Source organism: Halichoerus grypus, chromosome 11, assembly GCF_964656455.1.
Source record: "Halichoerus grypus chromosome 11, mHalGry1.hap1.1, whole genome shotgun sequence".
NCBI classification, from domain to species: Eukaryota; Metazoa; Chordata; class Mammalia; order Carnivora; family Phocidae; genus Halichoerus; species Halichoerus grypus.
The window spans coordinates 65,305,762-65,331,981 of record NC_135722.1 but is presented as its reverse complement, the minus strand read 5'-3'; the positions used below and the strand labels follow the sequence as shown (position 1 = coordinate 65,331,981).

General features: G+C 34.6%; 1 protein-coding gene across 2 annotated transcripts in view; it reads right to left on the bottom strand.

Moving 5' to 3' along the window:
- TMEM135 (transmembrane protein 135) overlaps positions 1-26,220 on the bottom strand; it is a 264,541-nt gene that overhangs the window by 193,722 nt on the left and 44,599 nt on the right. The window contains exon 4 of one of the 2 annotated variants that reach the window (XM_078058656.1): positions 23,278-23,311. The exons of the other annotated variant lie outside the window; for it this stretch is intronic. Within the exon in view, the coding sequence (XP_077914782.1) occupies positions 23,278-23,311 (34 nt within the window). The remainder of the gene's footprint in view (positions 1-23,277; positions 23,312-26,220) is intronic. 2 annotated transcript variants of the gene reach the window in all.

The following is a 26,220-nucleotide window of genomic DNA, read 5'->3' as shown; positions in this document are numbered from 1 at the left end:
ATGGCTTCCCGGGGGAATTCTACCAAACATTTAAAGATGAATTAATACCTATTCTTCTGAAACTGTTCCAAAAAATAGAAATGGAAGGAAAACTTCCAAACTCATTTTATGAGGCCATTACCTTGATCCCAAAACAAGACAAAGACCCCATCAAAAAGGAGAATTACAGACCAATATCCTTGATGAACATGGATGCAAAATTTCTCACCATAATACTAGCCAACAGGATACAACAGTACATTAAAAGGATTATTCACCACGACCAAGTGGGATTTATCCCTGGGCTGCAAGGTTGGTTCAACATTTGCAAATCAATCAAAATGATACAATACATTAACAAAAGAAAGAACAAGAATCATATGATCCTCTCAATAGATGCAGAAAAAGCATTTGACAAAGTACAGCATCCTTTCTTGATCAAAACTGTTCAGAGTATAGGGATAGAGGGTACATACCTCAATATCATAAAAGCCATCTTTGAAAAACCCACAGCCAATATCATTCTCAATGGGGAAACACTGAGAGCTTTCTCCCTAAGGTCAGGAACGCGCAAGAGATGTCCACTATCACCACTGCTATTCAACATAGTATTAGAAGTCCTAGCCACAGCAATCAGACAACAAAAAGAAATCAAAGGCATCCGAATTGGCAAAGAAGAAGTCAAACTCTCACTCTTTGCAGATGATATGATACTTTATGTGGAAACCCCAAAGACTCCACCCCCAAAACTGCTAGAACTCATACAGGAATTCAGTCAAGTGGCAGGATATAAAATCAATGCACAGAAATCAGTGGCATTCCTATACACCAACAAGACAGAAGAAAGAGATATTAAGGAGTCGATCCCATTTACAATTGCACCCAAAACCATGAGATACCTAGGAATAAATCTAACCAAAGAGGCAAAGGATCTGTACTCAGAAAACTATAAAATACTCATGAAAGAAATTGAGGAAGACACAAAGAAATGGAAAAATGTTCCATGCTCATGGACTGGGAGAACAAATATTGTGAAGATGTCAATGCTACCTAGAGCAATCTACACATTCAATGCAATCCCTATCAAAATACCATCCACTTTTTTCAAAGAAATGGAACAAATAATCCTAAAATTTGTATGGAACCAGAAAAGACCCCGAATAGCCAGAGGAATGCCGAAAAAGAAAAGCAAAGCTGGCGGCATCACAATTCCAGACTGCCAGCTCTATTACAAAGCTGTCATCATCAAGACAGTACGGTACTGGCACAAAAACAGACACACAGATCAATGGAACAGAATAGAGAGCCCAGAAATGAACCCTCAACTCTATGGTCAACTAATCTTTGACAAAGCAGGAAAGAATGTCCAATGGCAAAAAGACAGTCTCTTCAACAAATGGTGTTGGGAAAATTGGACAGCCACATGCAGAAGAATGAAACTGGACCATTTCCTTACACCACACACAAAAATAGACTCCAAATGGTTGAAAGACCTCAATATGAGACAGGAGTCCATCAAAATGCTAAAGGAGATCAAGGCAGCAACCTCTTTGACCTCAGCCACAGCAACTTCTTCCTAGAAACATCGCCAAAGGCAAGGGAAGCAAGGGCAAAAATGAACTATTGGGACCTCATCAAGATAAAAAGCTTTTGCACAGCAAAAGAAACAGTCAACAAAACCAAAAGACAACCGACAGAATGGGAGAAGATATTTGCAAATGACATATCAGATAAAGGGCTAGTATCCAAAATCTATAAAGAACGTCTTAAACTCAACATCCAAAGAACAAATGATCCAATGAAGAAATGGGCAGAAGACATGAACAGACATTTTTCCAACGAAGACATCCAAATGGCCAACAGACACATGAAAAAGTGCTCAACATCGCTCAGCATCAGGGAAATCCAAATCAAAACCTCAATGAGATATCACCTCACACCAGTCAGAATGGCTAAAATTAACAAGTCAGGAAACGACAGATGTTGGCGGGGATGCGGAGAAAGGGGAACCCTCCTACACTGTTGGTGGGAATGCAAGCTGGTGCAGCCACTCTGGAAAACAGTATGCAGGTTCCTCAGAAAGTTGAAAATAGAGCTACCCTACGATCCAGCAATTGCACTACTGGGTACTTACCCCAAAGATACAAATGTAGGGATCTGAATGGGTACATGCACCCCGATGTTTATAGCAGCAATGTCCACCATAGCCAAACTGTGGAAAGAGCCAAGATGTCCATCGACAGACGAATGGATAAAGAAGATGTGGTATATATATACAATGGAATATTATGCAGCCATCAAAAGGAATGAGATCTTGCCATTTGCAACCATGTGGATGGAACTGCAGGGTATTATGCTGTGCGAAATAAGTCAATAAAAGAAAGACATGTATCATATGACCTCACTGATATGAGGAATTCTTAATCTCAGGAAACAAACTGAGGGTTGCTGGAGTGGTGGGGGGTGGGAGGGATGGGGTGGCTGGGTGATAGACATTGGGGAGGGTATGTGCTATGGTGAGTGCTGTGAATTGTGGAAGACTGTTGAATCACAGATCTGTACCTCTGAAACAAATAATACAATATATGTTAAAAAAAAAAAAAAAAAGATAGGAGGGGAAGAATGAAGGGTGGGGAATCGGAGGGGGAGAGGAACCATGAGAGACAATGGACTCTGAAAAACAAACTGAGGGTTCTACAGGGGAGGGAGGTGGGAGGATGGGTTAGCCTGGTGATGGGTATTAAAGAGGGCACATTCTGCATGGAGCACTGGGTGTTATACACAAACAATGAATCATGGAACACTACATCAAAAACTAATGATGTAATGTATGGTGATTAACATAACAACAAAAAAATTAAAAAAAAGAATAAAGATTTCCTGCAATCCATAAAAATAAATAAATAAATAAATAAATACCTCTAAACTGGCCATCTATCCCTACTATATCCCATCCGTAAGAGAACTTTCAGAATGACTGTCATAAAATACAAAGTGCGATCATGCTGTGGAATTTTTATAGTTTTTTTAGTTAATTTTTTATATTTTTATTATATAATTTTTTAATATATTATGTATACTCCTATGCTCAATATACAATGTTCTTCAAAATTAGACTCCAGGGGCGCCTGGGTGGCTCAGTTGTTAAGCATCTGCCTTTGGCTCAGGTCACGATCCCAGGGTCCTAGGATCGAGTCCCACATCGAGCTCCCTGCTCGGCAGGAGGCCTGCTTCTCCCTCTCCCACTCTCCCTTCTTGTGCTCCTTCTCTCGCTATCTCTGTCTGTCAAATAAATAAATAAAATTAAAAAAAAAAAAAAATTAGACTCCAATCCCCATTCAGTCCCATTTTACACCACTCCTCAATATTCCAAAAGTTTCTCCTATATTGAACATTGTCATATACACACCTATAACACCCTACGCTTCCCTTTTTATAATACCCATTATGATTTTAATTATTTGTTTATTCTTCCACATTAAACTGAATTTTATGATAGAAGCATGTCTGTCAAGGTTCACTATGATATACACAGCACTCAACACAGTGCCTGGTATATAGGTGCAAAATAAATATAAGTTGAATGAATAAATTAACAAAGGATGACTAAATACACCAGGCCAATTTTAATCTTCATTTTTGTGCACACAATGCTCCCTTCTGCCAAGAATTCCCTTTGTCTTGCTTATTTGTACTCATCCTTCAAATGCAGCGTCCTCAGTAAAACCCTTCCTTATATTTCCTGGCAAATTGTTCCATCCTTTATCCACATCACTAACATAATATTTACCATATCACGGTGTAAGGTATCTAGTTGCCAGTACTTATGCTTCATTGTACCTCGAGTTTCTCAAGGACAAGAACTATGTTTTGTTAGTCATTGTTTTCCCCAACACTTAGCCCAACATACGGAATATGTGAGAAGTGAAAATATATTTGCTAAGTGTATAAATTAAGATTATCTTAAAAATTTAAGACAAAAAAAAATTTAAGACAAAAAAGTTCTAAACCACAGAACACTGTACATTTAAGTATTTTCTCCATTAAGAAGTTAGTTTCAGGGGCGCCTGGGTGGCTCAGTAAGCAACTGCCTTCGGCTCAGGTCATAATCCTGGAGTCCCAGGATCGAGTCCTGCATTGAGCCTGCTTCTCCCTCTGACCCTCCCCCCTCATGTGCTCTCTCTCTCATTCTCTCTCTCAAATAAATAAAATCTTAAAAAAAAGAAGTTAGTTTGAATAATATATTGAACAGTGCTTTAAACAACTATGATTGCATATTTTAGTTAAAATAAAATTTAGAGATTAATTAAATATCATCTCATGTTGCAAATTATTTTATTATAGAAATAATATAGCCCCACAATAAGACTGGAAAATAGAATAAAACCTGAAATTCTTTTTCACCAACATTCCCATTTCAGACATATTAACTATAATTAAGCCATTTAGTATTTTTCAAATGAATCTTTTTGGTTCTTTATCTAACATTTATACATATACAGATAATGTATGTGTTTGTGCACATATGCTATAAATCTTAGAAGATATAAATCATTAATTTATACCAGTCCTATTAAGACAGTTCAACTTAAATGCATCCAAAATAAATGTCATAGTTTAATTGTAATTTTCTAATATCTGGAATCAATTAGTTCACGAAAGTTTCAAGAAGGCCACCCAGTAATAAACACAAAATAAATTGTGTCTGCTGTCCTGTTAGTGATAATTTTTTATTGCTACCTCAGTTTCAGATGTCAGAGTAATGACTTCCATATTCTGATTAAAATGCAAATTGAAGCCATATGTTAGAAAAGGTTAGGCTTTCAGTATCACTGTTCTCTGACTTAAAGCACAATAAAAGTATGTTTATAAAGGCTAATAATTATCCAGATGAATTATACCAATTCTAGATGTAGAAATATGTACTTTTACATTGTAAACTATGTCAATACATGCAGTTGTAGCACAGAAATTAGCAGCTACTGTCATATATATATCATTGGCCAGAGGTGGGTCAAAACTATAAAACAATAACAGAATGGATCTTTACTGATTTTCCTCAATAGTAAAAATTGAAAAGTGATTTTATAAACCCATTTTTTTTTTTAAGATTTTATTTACTTATTTGACAGAGAGAGAGACAGAGAGGGAACACAAGCAGGGGGTTGTGGGAGAGGGAGAAGCAGGCCTCCTGCCGAGCAGGGAGCCCAATGCAGGGCTTGATCCCAGGACCCTGGGATCATGACCTGTGCTGAAGGCAGACGCTTAACGACTGAGCCACCCAGGAGCCCCTATAAGCCTATTTTTAATCTTCAGACTTGCTAAAGTAACTAAAATTATCTTTAATCTATATTCTAATAAGATAAATGAAAAGTAAACAATATATTTTATTTTGCTGTGTTAAATACACTAAATTCTACATAAATCAACTTAATGTTTAATGAGTTTCTAAGACTATGCCACAAGTTTCCCAAAGATGATCTTAGATTGTGATTCCAAACTGACCAGCCCAATGATAAATTCATATATTATAGGCTCTACTCTTTTTCTTTTTTACTTGTGACATTAAATTAAAATTGCTATGTACAGAAAACTTTCTTTTATTTTAGAAAGCAAAATTATAAACAGTACTCCCCAAAAAAACTGAATCATGAATATTCTACTCAAGAGTAAATATTTCTAAATTTAATTATCTACCTTACCTAATATCAGCTAGATGTAAAAAATTAATAGAAAAGTCAATGCCAGCTAAGTCATTAAATTACACAATTTATAGACCTCAAAGGTAGTAAACTCAATGTAAATAGAGTTCAGTTGCATAAGTATAAAAGTGAAGGTGACTATAAAAGTGTTTACTGAAATAAAGAGGGACTGGCATGAGGTAGGGTAGGGATAAACCACAGTTCTCAAGACAAATAAAATCACTTTAATTTACCTTAAAAAATGTCCCACTTGAAATATGGAGACAGAAATCTTTAAAGAGTAAAGTCACTAAAGTCATTTCCAATGCAGAGAAAAAGAAATCTATAAACTAAAGTGATGTAGAATTATTAAGAAGGTGTAAGTTGGGGAAGGAGGGTGGGGGAATGGGGTAACTGGGTGATGGACATTAAGGAGGGCATGTGATGTAATGAACATTGGGTATTATGTAAGACTGATGAATCGCTGATCACTACCTCTGAAACTAATAATACATTATATATTAATTGAATTTAAATAAAATTTTAAAAAAGGAGGTATAAGTCAGAGAGGACACATACCATATGATTTCACTTATACATGGAACCTAAAAAACAAAACAAATGAATAAACAAACAAACAAAAAGCAGAACCAGACCCACAGATACAGAGAACAAACTCTTGGTCAGCAGAAGGAAGGGAGGATGGGCAAAATGGGTGAAGGGGAGTGGCAGATACAGGCTTCAAGTTATGGAAAGAATAAGTAACAGGGATAAAAGGCACAGCATAGGGAACACATTCAATGGTATTGTAATAGCCTTATATGGTGACAGATGGAAGCTACACTTGTGGTTAGCATAGCACAACCTATATAGACTTACAGAATCACTATGTTGGTAAGCCCAAAACTAATGTAACATTGTGTATCAACTATACTTCAATAAAAACAAACATACATATATACATGCATACATTCATTTAAAAATTTTTTGAAAGGATATTAATAAAATGTCACAGGCTTTTCGCATTACTATGAATTCTTTTAAATAAAATAATGGGCAGTGTGTTCTTAACGATCTGGCTTATAAAAAATCTCTTAAAATTAAACAAATTTCTTTAATACATTTTTTAAACTACAATATAAATTATTTCATTTAGTGTTTAATCAGTCCCCTTTTTAAACAAATTAGTTACCAGAGTTTCTCTTACAGAGCTCAAGATTGCATGTTTCTCCAAAATTCTCTGTATATACTGCTTTTGTTTGGGTTCAAAGATAATAAAGGTGACTATGCATGAATTTTCTGGTATACAATCAGTGCTCTATTTTAGATGTCTGTTTTTCTAGCTATGTGCAGGACTAGCTAGTTTGCCAAAGTTTATGTTGTAAAAGTAATATGCCATTACAAGTACTGTATCCTTGGTTAACTAATCTGTACAGTTACTTCCAGGCCCTGAACAGATATGTCCCTCAGTTCACAATCAGCCTCAGTATTGTTTCTTTTTCCCTTCTTATTTACAGTAGTCTGTAATACATAGAAAACCAGCCTGTAATACATAGAAAAACAGCCTAAGTGTTATACTTTAGTTCCTGATTCACACATAATATAACTCAACATACAATTCATTCTTGTCAGTATCATGGACACTATTCAAAAAGCAATCTCAGCCCTCTGGACTAAGTCTAATATACTGGCTGGTGGAATGATGATTTCATTTTCTATCCTTAGATTTATTTATTTAAAAATAAAAAAAATTTTTTAAAAAGGACTTTGAGAGGTCCATAATATCTAAGAGTAATTAAAACCAAAAACTCACAAGGAGAATTTTGGTCAACTTAAAACAAGGACAAACCTTTAGAGTAAATAATGAGGAAACAGTCTAATTGGTACCAAAATTTAAAAAAATAAATTTCAAAACTTTCTTCAGCTGTTAACGGACAGGTCCATACTTCTTAGTGATTCATTTTTTTCATAAATATTAATTTTAAGGGGCTTCATGAAATGCCATATCTTGTAAAAGACCTGCAATTTCATTTTCCAGTGATTTGTACTGAACTCGCATCAAACTATCAAATGTCTGTGACACAGGACATCATCTAGAGAATGCTAAGGACAATGACATCTTAACCTAACAAAGCTGTTTAAAGATTAGTGAATATTTTGCATTGTATTAATTTTGGCTATACAATACATCCCAATAGCAGTGACCCTGATAATGATAACTCCCAACCCATAAGCACACACGTGAGTAAAAATAATAATAAAATAAAATAAAAAAGAGGGAGAAAAAAACAAGCAAAGTCAGAGAAATGACATAAACGTGAATACTTCTAGTGCTGTTCAACTAGCAACTCAAAATGTACTTTAACTATTCATAATTTTAGTTATTCAACTGGGTTATCATGATAAATCTACATAATATGCTTATACATTTATTTTTTATCCAGCTTTATTGAGATATAATAGAAATATAATATTTTTTAAGTTTAAGGTGTACAATGTGATGACTTCATACATGTATATATTGCAAAATGACTACCACAATAAGGTTAGTTAACATCTCCATTACCTAACATAATTATCTTTTCTTTAATGGTAAGAACATTTACTATCTACTACCTTAGCAACTCTGAAGTATATAATACAATATTGTCAACTATAATCACAATGCTATACATTAAAACCCCAGAACTTATTAATTTGTATCCACTGACCAGCATCTCTCCAATCTCCTCTACCCCCATCCCAGCTCATGGCAACCACCCTTCTACTCTGTTTCCATATCATCTGCTTTTTTAGATTCCACATATAAGGGAAATCATAAAGTATTCATCTTTCTTTTACTTATTTCACTTAATAACACCCTGAATATCTGACCCAGTTATTCCAAATGGCAGGATTTCCTTCTCTTTTACGACTGAATAATATTCCACTGCGTGTGTGTGTGTGTGTGTGTGTGTGTGTGTGTGTGTATACACACCACATTTTCTTTATTCATTCATTCATTGAGAGACACATAAGTTCTTTAAATGTCGTGGCTCTGGCCAATAATGCTGCAATGAACACAGGAGTGCAGATGTATCTTCAAGATAATTATTCATTTTTCTTCAGATACATACTCACAAGTACAATTGCTGGACCACTTGGTAGCTCTGTTTTTAATTTTTTGAGGAAGATCCATTCTGTTTTTCACAGTGGTTGTACCAATTTACATTCCTACCAACAATGTACAACTGTTCCCTTTTCTCCATATCATCATCAATTTATCTCTTGTCTTCTTGATAATGGCCTTTCTAGCAGGTGGGAGGTGATACCTAACTCTGGTTTTGATTTGCATTCCCCTGACAATTAGGGATGCTGAGCATTATTTTGGGTACCTGTTGGCCACTATATGTCTTCCTTGGAATAGTGTCTATTTAAGTCCTCTGCCAAACTTTAATCAGGTATTTTTTTTGATATCTGGTTGTACGAATGCCTTATATGTATTTTTGATATAAACTCCTTATAATCAGATGTATGGTTTACAAATAGAGAAATAAAAGAATCCCATTTACGACTGCATCAAAAACAATGAAATACCCAGGAAGAAATTTAACCAGAGAGGTAAAAAACTTGTATTATGAAAACTATAATACATTGATGAAAGAAATTGAAGGCAACACAATAAATGAAAAAATATACCATGCTCACAGACTGGAAAAATTAATACTATTATAATGTCCATACTACCCAAAGCAATCCACAGATTCAATGCAATCCCTATCAAAATATAAATAGTGTTTTTCACATAACTAGAACCAAAAATCCTAAAATCTGTATGGAACCAAAAAAGACCCCAAAAAGCCAAAGCAGTCCTGAGATCTCAAAAAGAATAAAGCCAGATTTATCATAATCCTAGATTTCAAGATATACTACAAAGCTATAGTAATCACAAGTGTATGGTACTGGCACAAAAGGAGGCACATAGATCAACAGAACAGAATTGAGAGCCCAGAACTAAATCCACATATATATATATATAGTGAATTAATCCTTGACAAAGGAGAGAGGAATATACAATGGGTAAAAGACATTCTCTTCCATAAACGGTGCTGGGTAAACTGGACAGCTACATGCAAAAGAATGAAACTGGCTCACTTTCTTATCCATAAAAATAAACTCAAAATGGATTAAAACCCTAAATGTAAGACCAGAAGCCATAAAATCCCTAAAAGAAAACATAGGCAGTAATCTCTTGGACATCAACCTTAGCAGTATTTTTTCTGGATCTGTCTATTCTGGCAAAGGGCACAAAAGCAAAATAAACATTTGGGATCATATCAAACTAAAAAGCTTTTGCACAGTGAAGGAAACCATCAGCAAAACAAAAAGGCAGACTACTGAAGAGGAGAAGATATTTGCAATTGATATATCCAATAAGGGGTTAACATCCAAAATATATAATGAACTCATAAAACTCAGCATCAAAAAATAACAATAATAATCTGATTTTAAAATGTGCAGAGGACCTGAATAGGCATTTCTCCAAAGAAGACATACAGATGGCCAACAGACACATGAAAAGATGTTCAACATCACTAATCATTAGGGAAATGCAAATCTTAGTCTCACCTCATACTAGTCAGAATGGCTCATATCAGAAAGACAAGAAATAACAAGTGTCGGCAAAGATATGGAAAAAAGGAAACCCTTGTGTAGTGTTGGTAGTACTATAAATTAGTGCAGCCACCCTGAAAAACAGTATGGAGGTTCCTCAAGAAAGTAAAAACAGAAGCACCATATAACCCATTAATTCCACTTCTGGGTATTTCCTAGAAGAAAATGAAAATACCAATTTGAAAAGATACGTGCACCTCTGTGTCTATTACAGTGTTATTTACAATAGTCGCAATATGGAAGCAACTAAAGTGTCCACTGATAGATAAGTGGATAAAGGAGATGGGGTATATACACAGGATGGAATATTACTCAGCCATAAAAAAGAATGAAATCTTGCTCTTCGTGACAATATGGACCTAGAGGGTATTATGCTAAGTGAAATAAGCCAGACAGAAAAAGTCAAATACCAAACGATTTCACTTATATGTGGACTCTCCAAAACAAAACAAATGAACAAACAAAAAACAACAACAAAAAAGAGGGACAGACTTATAAATACAGAGAACAAATTGATGGTTGCCAAAGGGAAGGGACAGGCAAAATGGGTGAAGAATTAAGAGTTACAAAATTCCAGTTATAAAATAAATAAGTCAGAGGGATGAAAAAAATAGCATACAGAATACAGTCAATAACACTGTAATGTACTTATCATGGTTGAATATTTCATAATTTATATAATGTTGAATTACTATGTCGTATAGTTGAAATTAATTTAATATCATATGTCAACTATACTTCAACTAAAAAAAAAATTTAAATATGCTGGCCTCATTGAATGATTATCACTTCTCTTCAACTCTCTGATATAGTTTGAGTAGAACTGGTATTATTTCTTCTTTAAATATTTTAGTACACCTCACCAGCAAAGCTATCGAGGTCTGGTATTTTCTTTGGGAAAAGGTTTTTAACTACAAATCCAATTTCTTTAATAAATACAAGGATGATCATATTATCTATTTCTTCTTGAGTGAATTCTGGTGGTTTGTATGTTTCAAGAAATGAAACCATTTCATCTAAGTTGTCAAATATATGGACTTAACCTTGTTGAAAATATCAATGATTATTGTACTTATAATACCTGTATATTGTATATTGATATCACTTCTCTCATTCCTGATATTAGTAATTTGTATCTTCTATCTTCTTTTTCTGATCAGTCTGGCCAGAGATCTATCAATTTTATTCATTTTCTCAAAGAACTAGCTTTGGGTATATTTTTTTCTTTGGTTTTCATAGTTCTCTTCACTTATTTCCAAAAAACTAATATTTATTTCCTTACTTCTGTTTTCTTTGGGTTTAACTGCTCTTCTTTTTCTAATTTCTTAAAGTAGAAACTGAAGTCATTGATTCAAGACCTTTCTTCTTTTTCTAAACAGACATTTAGTGCTATAAATCCCCTCTAAGTAGGCAGTAAATATATACCACAAAGTTTGATATGTTATGTTTGCTTTTTTGTTCAGATCAAAACACTTTCTAGTTTCTCTTCTGTTATCTTCTGAAGTACATTTCTTTCCAAATATTTGTGGATTTTCTAGTATCTTTTACTCGTTTCAAATTTAATTACACTGTGGCCCAACAACAAATTGTATAACTTGAATCTTTTGAGACTTATTTTGCAGTCCAGAATATGGTCAATCTTAATAGCACTTGAAAATAATGTACATTCTGTTGTTGGATAGAGAATTCTAAAAATATCAACTATATCAAGTTAGTTAATAGTGTTATTTAACACTTCTATAAGCTTAATGATTTTCTTTTGACCATGCCTATCAATTATTAAGAGAAGAATGTTGTAGGCTCCAAGTATAATTGTGAATCTGTGTATTTCTCATTGCAGTTCTGTCAGTTTTTGCTTTATTTATTTTGAAGCTTTCTTATTAGGGGCATAAACATTTAGGATTATTATATCCCAAATAGCATAAAAACCTTACATCACACTTTAATTCTTTCCTCTTGAACTTTTTACTACTGTTGCTATACTTTACTTTTACATATGCTATAATCCTCACAAACTACACTGCTATTATTTTTACAATTATAATTTTAAAGAGATACATGTATAAGAAAATTATTTTTTATATTTACCTACCTATGTAGTTACCATTTCCAGTGATCTTCATTTCTTTGTGTAGACCTAGATTTCCAACTGTTACCATCTTCCTGAATACTTCTTGACAACCTTCAACATTTCCTCTACTACAGGTCTGCTGAAGATGAATTCCTTCAGGTCTGTATGTCTGAAAAAGTCTTTATCTTTGTTTTTTAAAAATATTTTTCTAGGGGCGCCTGGGTGGCTCAGTCAGTTAAGCCTCTGATGGCTGATTTTGGCTCAGGTCATGATCTCAGGGTCCTGAGATAGAGCCCCACACTGGGCTCCACACTCAGCACAGAATCTGCTTGTCCCTCTCCCTCTGCTCCTTCCCCTGCTCGCTCTCTCTTTCTCTCAAATAAATAAATAAATAATAAATAAAAGAATCTTCAAAAATATTTTTCTAGGTATACAACTCTAGGTTGACAGCTCCTTTTCTTCAGTTCTTTAAAGATGTTGCTTAACTGTCTTCTGGTCTGTATTATTCCCAATGAGAGATTTGCTGTCATCATCTGTGTTCTTCAGTATAAAATGTTTCTCTTTTCTTTGGATGCTTTCAAGATTTTTTCTTTATCACTGGGTTAAATGACTATAATATGGTTAGTTTCCTTCCTGTGGCCAGGGTGCTTGAGGTTCATTAAGCTTCTTGGATATGACGGTTTAGTTTTCATCAAGTTTGAGACATTTTCATTCATTATTTCTCCAAATGCTTTTACTGACCCTCCCCCCCCACAGAGACTTCTGTATGCATATCAGGCCAATTCAAGTTGTCCTATTAGATCACTAATACTCTGTTCATATTTTTTATTTTCTCTTGGTGTTTCATTCTGGATAACTTCTATTGCTATGGCTTCAGGTTCACTAATCTTTTCTGCAAGGTCTGACATGCCATTAATCCTACCCTGTGTATTTTTCATCTCAGATGTTACAGCTTTCATCTCTAGAAGTTTAATTTGGATCTTTTTTATACCTTCCGTATCTGCTTAACATGTTCAGTATTTCTCCTAGCTTCTTGAGTATTTGGAATACAGTAATAACTACTGGGGACACCTGGGTGGCTCAGTCAGTTAAGCGGCTGCCTTCAGCTCAGGTCATGATCCCAGCGTCCTGGGATTGAGCCCCACATCAGGCTCTTTGCTCAGCGGAGAGCCTGCTTCTCCCTCTCCCTCTGCCTGCCTGCCACTCCCCCTGCTTGTGCTCTCTATCTCTCTCTCTGTGTCGAATAAATAAATAAATAAATCTTAAAAAAAAATAATAACTACTGTTTTGATGTCTTTGTCTACTAATTCTATCATAGGTATCACTTCTGAGTTGGTTTCATATGATTGATTTCTCTCATCATTATTGGCCATTTCCCTAATTCTTTTCATGCCTGGTAATTTTTCATTGTATGCCAGACACTGTGATTTTTACCTTATTGACTGTTGTATATTTTTGTTTTCCCATAATTTTCTTTAGATTTATTTTGGGATGCAGTCATTTAGAAACAGGTCCTTTCATGTCTTGCTGTTTTGTTGTGGTGGTGGTGGTGGTGGTGGTGATTTTAGTTGGGCTCAGAGCAGTATTTAGTCTAGGGCTAATTTTGCCCCATTCTGAGGTAAAATCCTTTTAATGCTTCTAATGACTTATAATGCTTCTAATTTTTCACAATGCCTTGCAAATTACGAAATTTTCCACTCTTAATGGTGGAAACAGTAATCATTCCTAACCCTGCATGAGCTCAGAGGATTTTTTTTCCCTCTAATGAGTTTGGCTGGTTCTTTCCCCAACCTCAGTAGATTCCTCACATGAATGCACCAATCAGAACTAACTCACTATTTGCTGGGATCCTCTGCACATCTCTGGAGCTCTCTACCTTTCTCCTCTCCTACCTGCAAAACTCTGGCCACCTTGTCTCCTTGGACTCCTGGCTATATCTTGTCAACTCTGGGACACAGTCAGGCTCAGCTTCAGTTTTACATCCCTTCTCCATGGCCTAGAAATGCTCTCCAGGTATTAAGCCAAAGCAATCACAGGGCTCATCTTGCTAGTTTCCAATCTTTCAGGGATCATTATTCTTCACTACTTAATGTACAATGTTTTGAAAACCCTTATTTCTTTTATTTTGTCAGGTTTTTTTTGTTGTTGTTTCAGGAAGAAGGGTAAATCTATTCCCTGTTACTCCAATTTAGCCTGCACCAGAAGTCATCTTTTATTTTAAACATAGTAAACATATAAGTTTTATAACCTTTTCAGATAATCCCAATATACACAGTCTCTGCTGGTCTGTTTTGTTGCTTATTGTTTCTGCCAGATCTTGATCTTGGTGCCTTGTTTTCTTAAGTGCCTGATTATTTCTGACTACCAAAAAAAAATATGAAGAAGGACTTCTGCTTCTAGGAAGATCCAGTATGCACCTTTTCCTTATTCCTCCCACTAATTACAACTAAAAACACTGGACATTAGATATAAAACAAACATTAAAGACTGAAAATTGAAAAGAGAGCAGACCGTCTACAAATCTTATAATCCAAAGAATGACATGGTGGTGAGTAGCCTTATATATCTCAGTCTTAGAGCTGAAGAAGACTGGCAAACTGGAAATGATAATAAGCACAGACAAAAATCTACTCTATCTTGCTAAAGGACCAAGATAAAGGCAGTCTATCAAAACACAAACTTTTGGACAATAACCAACCTACTCCAGCCAAACACGACAAAAAACAAAAACAAAACAAAAAAACCCCACAAAAAAACAAAAACACAAAAAAAGGAAACAAAAAAAAAACCCTGTGGCCCAACCCCCACCAGCAATGACCAAATGACCACCCTCACAAAGCTATAACAGGGTACTCTAACACCCCCAATAAGGAAGAGTCAGAGAATACCAATACCAAGTACAGTCAGAGAATACCAAATACCAAGACTTTCATCCCCACTGGCTGATAACTAGGCTTCTGCTTCCCTACCCCCACCTCGGGGTGTCAGCAGAGACCATGCCCACCCAGTAGTAAAGAGGAGCTACAGCCCCCTTCACGGGTCAATGAAAGCCAAATGCTTATTATATGGGTTGTTTTTGTAACTTGTATTTTCCTTTCTTATATACTGCTTTCCTTTGTCTCTTTTATTTATATTCTTTGTAAAATTCTGCTTCACATCTTCTTTTAGATTTACTTATTTTTATTAGTTGTCCTTTGCATTTGTCTCTTTCAATTTTCTAATATATATTTTATATTATCTTTCTCAAGCAAACAGAAAACAAAGTCCTATGAAGACTAGTTATGATAATAAGCTATACCCAGAGAGAAATTACACTCTTTTCTCCTTTGGTCTAACTGACCTTGTAGTAGTACTCCAAGTCATTTATAGCAGAGTCCCTAATAGTTTCAAAGTTCAACATCCAACCCTAAAATCCCTAAGATGATTAAATAAATTATTTAAATAGAAACACAAGACAAGGAAGCACAAGACAAAACTCTCTCCTACCTCCAAATGAACTACTAGAATAATGGTATTTCTCACAGTCTAAGACATTCTATCCTTTTACCAGAAAGTACATGATCTAAAAATCCATCTTCTCCAATTTTATCTATGCACACCCAGAAAAATTCACAAAACAGTCATGTACAAAGATGTTCATCACCACACTGTGATGTTGAGAAATTGTAAGCAATTTGGATATCCACTGCTGGAAGAATGAACAAGTAAAATGTAGTGTCTGAAATATTGTAAAATTAGATAGTGATGATAGATGCTCAATTTTGTGAATATACAAAAACCACTGGATTATAAACTTTAAAGGGGTAAATTTTATGGTATATGATTTACATCTTTAAAAAAACCATTATAGAACATATACAGGGGATGAATATTCTGGCACACCATGCAGCAGTCAAAAGCAACGCATTGGAAGTACATAACACAACACACATAGGTACTGAAAATATGGGGCGCCTGGGTGGCTCACTTGGTTAAGCAGCGGCCTTCGGCTCAGGTCATGGTCTGAAGGTCCTGGGATCCAGCCCCACAACAGGCTCCCTGCTCAGCGAGGAGTCTGCCTCTTCCTCTCCCTTTGCCCCTCCCCCTGCTCGTGCTCACTCGCCACTCACTCTCTCTCAAATAAATAAAATCTTTAGAAAAAAAAAAAGAAAGAAAATATGGTGTCAATTTCAAAGTAAATACCATATCTTGAAAATATAGTTTTAAGGAAGAAATAGAAAACCTGAAGAGACCCATAACCAACAAGGAAATTGAAGCAGTAATCAAAAACCTCTCAACAAACAAGAGTCCAGGGCCAGATGGCTTCCCAGGGGAACTCTACCAATAATTAAAGAAGAACTAATACCTATTCTTCTGAGGCTATTTCAAAAAATAGAAATGGAAGGAAAACTTCCAAACTCGATCTATGAAGCCAGCATTACCTTGATCCCAAAACCAGACAAAGACCCCACCAAAAAAGGAGAATTACAGACCAACATCCTTGATGAACATGGATGCCAAACCTCTCACCAAGATACTAGCCAATAGGATCCAACAGTAGATTAAAAGGATTATTCACCACGACCAAGTAGAATTTATTCCCGGGTTGTAAGGGTGGTTCAACATCTGCAAATCAATCAACGTGATACATCACGTTAACAAAAGAAAGGAGAAGAACCATATGAACCTCTTAATTGATGCAGAAAAAGCATATGACAAAATATTTAATAACATACTCAATAATAAATAAAAATAAAAATAAATAAAAAATAAAAATAAAATACTCCATTAATCCTTTCTTGATTAAAACTCTCTACAGTATATGGATAGAGGGAACATACCTCAGTATCATAAAAGCCATAAACAAAAAGCCCACAGCAAATATCATTCTCAATGGGGAAAAACTGAGAGCTCTCCTCCTAAGGTCAGGAACACGGCAGGGATGTCCACTCTTACCACTCTCACCACTATGTTGTTCAACATAGTACTAGAAGTCCTAGCCTCAGCATTCAGACAACAAAAAGAAATAAAAGGCATTCAAACTGGCAAAGAAGTCAAACTCTCACTCTTCACAGACGACATGATACTCTACATGGAAAACCCGTAAGACTCCACACCAAAATTGTTAGAACTCATACAGGAAGGAATACAAAGGAATGTACTAGTTCAGGAACTCAGCTGAGGACAGATCCAATTACTCCTCTGTTTATTTCCTGTGGGAAAACAAGGTCATTTGGTTGGCTTAAAGGACTTGGGTCTTAGGGCTAATGGAAGGAGGGAAATAAGAACAGATATAAAGATCGTTCCCTCTCATCTTTGCCATTTTAAATAGTATTTGCTCCCAATCTACATTCATTCAATAATTATTTATTGAGCATATACTATATGCTAAGCACTATTTGCAGATACTAGAGATATGTCAGTGAACAAGCAAGAGTCCTCGCCCTTAAGCAGCTTATACACAGTGAGGGGAAAAAAGACAACAAACAAAACAATTTCAGTACTTATAAATGCCACGAAAAAAGACAGGATTACAAATTACAGAGTAGAGAAGTGAGGGCAAGTTGTTTAACTGTGATGGTAAGAAAGGGCTTTCTCAGCAGGTGACAATGGGTCAACTATATAAGGAGGAGATGCTAGCCAAGAAATTTAGGGAAATAGATTTCCAAACAAAAAGAAAAGCAAATGCTAAGGCTGGAAAAGAACAAGCTTCAAGTGTTCAAGAGACAGAAAGAAAGCCAGTGTAAAGAATGAGAAGAAAAAGTAGAAGTCAGAGCCTTGTAAGCCACAGTAAGGCATTTGAATTTTATTTGGTGTATAGTGGGAAGGGAAGGTTTTTCTGAGTTTTAAGCAGAAGATCAACATGCTGTAATCTGTATTTCCAATGACTCTGACTTCCACATATGGAAGAGAGACTACAGGAAGACAAGAGTGGAAAAATGCAAACCAGTGAGGCTATTAAGGTAGCTCAGGAAAGAGATGTTAGGGCTTGTACTACGGTTATAACCGTGGAGATGGCGGGTCACTTTAAGATCCAGAATATATTTTAGAAGTAGAGTAAGATGTCCTACTGGATTGAACTAAGAGTATAAAGAGAAGAAGAGTTAGAACTCTAAGTTTCTGGCCTGAGCAACTGGATGAATGGTTGATGTCATATGCTGCAGAGGGAAGGCTTAGGGGAGCAATTTGAGAAAGGGTGTTTATAATTGTTTTCTGTAATACTTTCAGTTTCTTTTTTTTTTTAGTATTTTTTTAATTATGTTATGTTAATCACCATACATTACATCATCCGTTTTTGATGTAGTATTCCATGATTCATTGTTTGCCTATAACACCCAGTGCTCCATGCAGTACGTGCCTTCTTTAATACCCATCACCAGGCTAATTCATCCCCCCATCCCCCTCCCCTCTAGAACCCTCAGTTTGTTTCTCAGAGTCCATAGTCTCTCATGGTTCATCTCCCTCTCCGATTTCCCCCCCTTCATTTTCCCCTTCTTGCTATCTTCTTCTTTTTTTTTAACATATAATGTATTATTTGTTTCAGAGGTACAGGTCTGTGATTCAATAGTCTTACACAATTCAGTTTCTTTCTTTCAAGTTCATCTGTCAAATTTCTCCAACTAGTTTACAATCCATTTTGTATTTCTTTTGTATCCTCATGTGCCTAGCACAGTACTGATATATAATAAATAGGTGCTAAATCTACTTAAATTGAAGTGGCCTTACAAGAAAATATATGAATCAACATTTTCAAACCTTGTTTGAAAAATCAAATATAGATGTTTTAATCACAGACACTGCATGTTTAAAATTAAAACACAAATGCTAGAAGCAGGCCTACTAAATATATACTTACAATTTTAAAACGCATGCATTGTTGAATGCTTGATTGCATAAATTAAATTGCAGAGAAAAGTTTTCAAAAGGACCTATATAGGAAGATTTTTAAATGTCATAAATTATAATTAAACTAAACATAAATGACCTACACCTAACATCACATTTTAAATAACTGTTAGCAGTATACAATGAATTTTGAAAGACTAGGACCCTGTCATTGTCACAACCAACATAATAAAGGGAAATTATATCAATGCAAACTTTTATGTGTTCTCTTTTAAATGATACTGTGGCAAAGTTGAATCTAAGCATCTGGTGTTCTTGTAGGTAACTGGTTCTAGTATATTAGCCCCAAGAAAACATTTCCATAATTTTAGAGCCATATCTTGGGCAGAAGCCAGAGAAAACATTTAATTCTTTATTTTATACCTTGTCTATACATTTCATATATTTTGCCTATTAACAACTAGTTCTCTATCAATTCTAAAAAGCTAAAAAACTATACTATTTTTAAATTGTACACTTTTCCTTCCAAAATTGCTAACAAACACATAACAAAAAAACACTCTCAGACGGGTAGTAATTCAATTGCCTTAAGTTTGTAATTATTAAAACTGCTAGTTAATCTTTAAGGCTATAAACTACTGATCTAATAACTGAGACTTGCCAGGGCTTACTGACAGATTTCATAGGTAATAAGTGTAACTATAAGGGAGACCAGAAAAGATCTTTTAATAATTACAAAAGCACGAATAGAAATGCCTTTATTTAGACTATCTGGCTCTTCACCTGTTCCCTACAACACTAACACAAACACAACTAGCAAAATGTATACTCAAAATTGCATAGTAGAAACACTATACTGTTTTCTGTTTTGAGACAACTATCAATACAAAAAACCAGAAATGAGGTTTATTTCCACTAGTTTACATATTTCTCTCCCCAGTAAAGTAGAAGGTCCCCCAGAAGCAGAAACTATATGACCTTGTTTATTTTAATGACTCCAATTTCACTTACAGTGTCTAACACAGTAGATGCTCAATGGTTCTTATCCCTTTTTGGTTCATAAACCTTGACCCCAGCTTGGCAATCCCTGGAAAGGCAAGAATTTTGTCCTGTGGTCACCAATGACATATCTCCAAGATGGAGCTGCCTCTAAGTCCCCTCCTTTCTTCAAGGTTCAAGTCCCATGTAATTCATAAAACTTTCTGATTGCTCCTACCCAAAGCTAACTTCCTTTTCTAAAGTTCGAAAGACTACATTTCACATATTTGACATGAACACACTATCTTGGACTATTACTTACCTATTCATTTTAAATGCAGATCTAGGTATACCTGTACTCTCAACTAAATTAATTTTGAGGACAGAATAATGGCTTATATTTGTGTCCCAATACCTAAGCAAAGTGCTGTGCATGCAATAAGTATTTACTAATAAAAATAAAGACAAAGATAATAAAGATAATATGAAGCCAGTTCTGCATATTCTTCTATCTTGTACTCTTTCAAAGGCATGCCAATGCCTTTGAAATTTTCTGGTTAAAATGACTAAGGACCAATAACTATCACAGCCAAAAATAACAAGATGATATTGTTACTAACCAAACAGTTATTATTTCATTGTCTCCCAACATTTTGAGGGGGGCTGTGCATTTATGTGTATGTATGAAACCAACCCACTCTCATGAAGATATAAGAAGTGGAAAGGTAGGCGTACACCCTCCAAAAAATGATTACTTAATATCATGAGCAATAAAAACTATACAGCACAGTAACAAAAGATGTCACAAAATAATATGTCCCCAATATTTTAAAAAGGGTATATAATATGTAATGTGAATGTGCATCTCTGTTTGTGTATTTATGTATGTACACTGGAGGAGAAGGAAGGGAATAAAAAACATTAAAATGGCAGTAATTACTACATGGTAAAATTACGGATGATTTTTACTTTCTTTTTTTATGCTCTTCTGTACTTTCCAAATCAGAAATACATACATAAATACAATAAATAATTTTAAAATAAAAGCTCCTATCATTTAGAAATATTGTTGTTGATATTATAAGCCAACAACTTTAACTTAGTCTAATAACCAATACAATCAAGTTCTAGAACAAAGTTATTTCTTAAAGCTGAATTCGGTCTCTGAAAATATTTAAATCTTTACCTACTCTGCACCAACTACTCTCTTACTAAAGAAAGTTTTATAGTAACAGAATAAACAAAAGGCCCTATTTAGATTAAGAAAATTAAGCTTATTAGGTTATCATTGGTATACCAAGAATATATTATGTATAAGTTCACTTTCCTTTAAACATAGTGAAAATCTATGTTTAAAAGGCCTTTGATCTCATTAAAATTTTGTGGTTAATGATTAAAATATCCTTAATAAAGGATCAAAATTAAGTTTTGTTTCTTCTCATAAAAGAAAGGTTCTCTCTCTTGACTACAGTAAATATCAACATCAATATAATTTTGATACTACTATAGTTTTGTAAGATATTACTACAGGGGAAACAGAGTGTATATGAGATCTCTTTATTATTTCTTACAGCTGCATATGAATCTATGTATGATTCCTTCAATAAAAGGCTTATTCTTAAAAAATACAATATATTAAGGGCAATCTCCAACATTGATTATATCAAACAAAGTCAAAAATCATTTCTCCAGGAATTAACAACCTAAACCAGGCAAGACACACAAAAAAAGTTTGTGAAACTTTACTTAGAATTTAAAGTTAAGTATATAAATACAGATAGTATTTGTGTATTAAAGTACATACCATGTGGTAATATAGAAAAGCATGTTCATGGTTAAAGAAAAGAAAACACATTAAAACTCAAATCCATTCTAGTATTATGCAGAAATATTTTTAAGTATCTTGAAAAAGTGAGAAGAGCAGCACCCACAATAGTTTGGTGTCACTATTATGGTTCTCACAGCATGCTATTATTTATATTCCAGTCCTTTTCAAACATTATTATTTCTACTGTGACTTCTTCACTAGGCAGCAAACTCCATTAAGTATAAGAACTATCTCCATCCTGTCTATCAGCAGACAGGACAGTAATGGACATATGGTAAGTGCAGAGCAAAAATTTAATATTTTATACCTGAAATGAGTTTCTAAATAGAACTCTGAACTATATTCCCTTGTTAGAGAATTCAAGAACCTCTTCTCAGACAATTTTTTCTTAGTTGAATTTTTCAATGTTGCCTATTAATTCTATTAAACAACTTTAAATATTTTTCATGTAAATACATTTTTTAAAGATTTTATTTATTTACTTGACAGAGAGAGAGATAACGAGAGCAGGAACACAGGCAGGGGGAGTGGGAGAGGAAGAAGCAGGCTTCCCGCCAAGCACGGAGCCCGATGCGGGGTTTGATCCCAGGACCCTGGGATCATGCCCTGAGCCGAAGGCAGACGCTTAACGACTGAGCCACCCAGGAGCCCCTGTAAATACATTTTTAAATAATGAACTTGGCAATGAAAATTATATAATCTTGATTATATATTTACCATAAAGAATATCAGACTAGACAACACTGATTTCATTCCTATAAACTTCGAAATTTAGAAGACCAGATAATTATGTTATTAAATATACTCAGTGTTTGGAGATAGGACCAATGTTGTTCTAAGGTCCAAGAATAATGACATCATAAAAGCTCATCCTTAAATCATTTTCCCAAAAGAAATGGCAAGAGAAGCGGAGTATGAAATGAAATTGAAGATATGGAGAAAGAGATACATAGAGATATATATCCTATCAAAGATGAAGATCTACGCTTAAAGAAAAAAACAGTCATGAAGGGCACAGGCAGGTAATCACTTACTCCTGAAATAAATGGAAATAAGTCACATATGACAGGAATAAACTAGATGGCATCAAGGCTCTTTTAAACATTTAAGACTATCCTTCAAAACAGAGACAGAAGATCTTCTGAAATTTCAGTAGCTTTCCTTTCCTTTTTTTTTTTTTTAAGGGAACTCCATTTAAAAAAGAAAGATAAAAAAGCACATGGGAAAACTTCAAAAGAAACAAAAGAAAAGGAATTACTTACCAAATTGGCCATATAAATTGTGAGCAGCCCTCTCCTGCAAATAATTTTAAAAAGAGATAGAGTGAGATTAAGCATCAATTTGACTTAATAATCACTTCATTATTTTTTTAGAAATCAAAACGATTATCAGGAGGAGTTGAGAAAAAGGGCAGATTATACTGAAGTAAGTTTTCAGTACCCTAACAATTGGATCTAAATAGATTCTAAAAGTCATTCTGTTCAGTAGTCATTAAACATTCTATTTAGTGGTCATTAATTGAAATTATTTAAAATTACTCTTGCCTTGTAATTGTTAACTAGATTTACTGTAGTGATCATTTCACAATATATACCATTACTGAATGATTATGTTGTACACTTGAAACTAATATAATGTTATGTGTCAATTATATCTTTATTTTAAAAATTACTATTTCATTATCATTATGTATTAATAGGAAAAACAGTATCATTTGCCATTAGTCTACATTTATGCTAGAGAATTCTAAATTTAATAAAGAACCTAAAGAACTCATCTTGCCAAAATGTCAAGCTCAAGGCCAAAACAATGCACATTTATTGCAAAAAAAAAAAAAAATCAGGTATTCTATTTATTTTACACATAATGCAACTGTTTATTAGATGTCCTTACAAATCATACTAAATCACCTTGTTTTTAACTTCATTAAGTGAGAAGTTAGGCACTAAGTGAACTTTCTAATGCCAAAAGACAAATGAAAGTTCGATTAACATTCACTTTACAGAGAAACTGCATATTTATCAAACTAATGAAAATTAAGGTAGAAACTCAAAGGATAATTTTATGCCCTTAATCACTTCATTTAACTTATACTGCATGTAAAACCATGAATGAAGTACAACCTATTCTTTAGGAAAGAAGTCTTTAATGTTTTAAGAGTTTAAGGGCAGTATTAAAATAATTTTATAAAAACTTTGACGGGGCGCCTGGGTGGCTCAGTCAGTTAAGCGTCTGCCTTCGGCTCAGGTCATGATCCTCGAGTCCCAGGATCGAGCCCCATGTCTGGCTCCCTGCTCAGTGGGGAGTCTGCTTCTCCCTTGCCCTCTGCCCCTCCCCCTGCTCCTTCTCTCTCTGTTTCTCTCTCACTCACGCTCTCAAATAAATGAAAATTATAAAAACATATTTGGAGTTTCAATTTCAAACATTTCTAGTACTTAAAAAAAAACTTTGTAAATAAAAAAGTACCAATATCAAATCATTTTCACTTAAATTTCATGCCATGTCTTCATATTAACATTGTCAATGAAATCTTGAAGTCAGATCCAGTCATATATATAATCTGGATTATTCACTACTTAAAATGGCTTAATAAGATTTCTAATACCACTAAGCCACATGGAGGCAGTATAATTTAACTGAACAACTGAAATTTGAATATCAGGGTTTCATTTAACTTTAATTCTCTGGTACTCTGTAATTTAATTTTGTCATTAAAATGAGGGTCGCCTGGGTGGCTCAGTAGGTTAAGCATCTGCCTTTGGCTCAGGTCATGATCCCAGGATCCTGGGATCAAGCCCTGCATCAGGCTCCTTGCTCAGCAAGGAGCCTACGTCTCCCTCTGCCTGTCGCTTCCCCTGCTGTGCTCTCTCTTTCTCTCTTTGTGAAATAAATAAAATCTTAAAAAAAAATAAAAATAAAATGAGGAACAAGACTAGTTACCTAACTTACATTTTTAAACATAAAAACTATTTAAGGAAAAAAACATACATTTATCACCAACATATAAACATAATGTTGGACCTACTCTGGTTAAAAGGGGGAAGGAGATCTAGGCAAACCCAGGGAACCAAACCCTGCAGGCAATGACCCTGCTCAGCAGGTCCTAACACACCTCAGCAAAACAACAGAATTCTAATGCTCCTCTAAAAAATAATTTAAAAATCACTGATAGGATGACCTTTTAGCTTTCTTGTCTATGATTTGTACAAATGAATTAAAATTGTTCTTATTAAGCTTTACCAATCTTATCAGTTCCTACCAAATTCTAAACCAAAGATATTCTACTAGTACTTATTTTAAGTAAATTATATGAAGAAAAATTAGGGTAACATCAACATCCAAGAGTCACACGCACACAGAAAACTTAAATCCTTCTCAAGTGATACCTATTCTTACCAAAAGCTGGTTACATATGAAGAAAAAAACAATACACTTAATCACAAAACCAAAACAAAAGTGTCTCTGCAATTTCAGTGGTAGTGCCCGATTATACATTTCCTTATGAAATGAACTAATGTATTTGTTCCACTAATCTATTTCCATCTCTAAAATTCAACAAATTTTCTACCTGATAATATAAATGTTTATCTTTAACTACCAGGCAAAGATTATCTTGTTTACCTTCACATTTTCACACACCTGCTATAGTACCTGTCATCTAATAGGCCTTAAACAAATGGTTATGGAATTACCAGACAAAGTGTTACTAGGAACCCAGCCCTATAAAAAGGAACAGACTAGAGACATATAGTATGTTATAGAAATATAATCACAAAAGATAGCCATTAAACAGGAGGGAAAATTAGTGATATCAATTTATTAGCAAGCAAAGATGTGATCAGATTATTTTACATTTGCATAAAATTTAATAATCTACAAAGTATAATCAATACTTGAAATCAGATTTTATCCTCTTAATAGTGTTATTAAGTATAATGTAGATACTTTATCCTTACTCTACGGAAAACCGAGAATCAGAAAAGTTAAGTGATTTCCTTACAAATACAAAAGTAGCAAAGACAAGTTGGAATTAGGAGTCCGTTTCATGTCCTTTTTTTTTTTAAAGATTTTATTTATTTATTTGACAGAGAGAGACACAGCGAGAGAGGGAACACAAGCAGGGGGAGTGGGAGAGGGAGAAGCAGGCTTCCCGCTGAGCAGGGAGCCCGATGCGGGGCTCCATCCCAGGACCCTGGGATCATGAC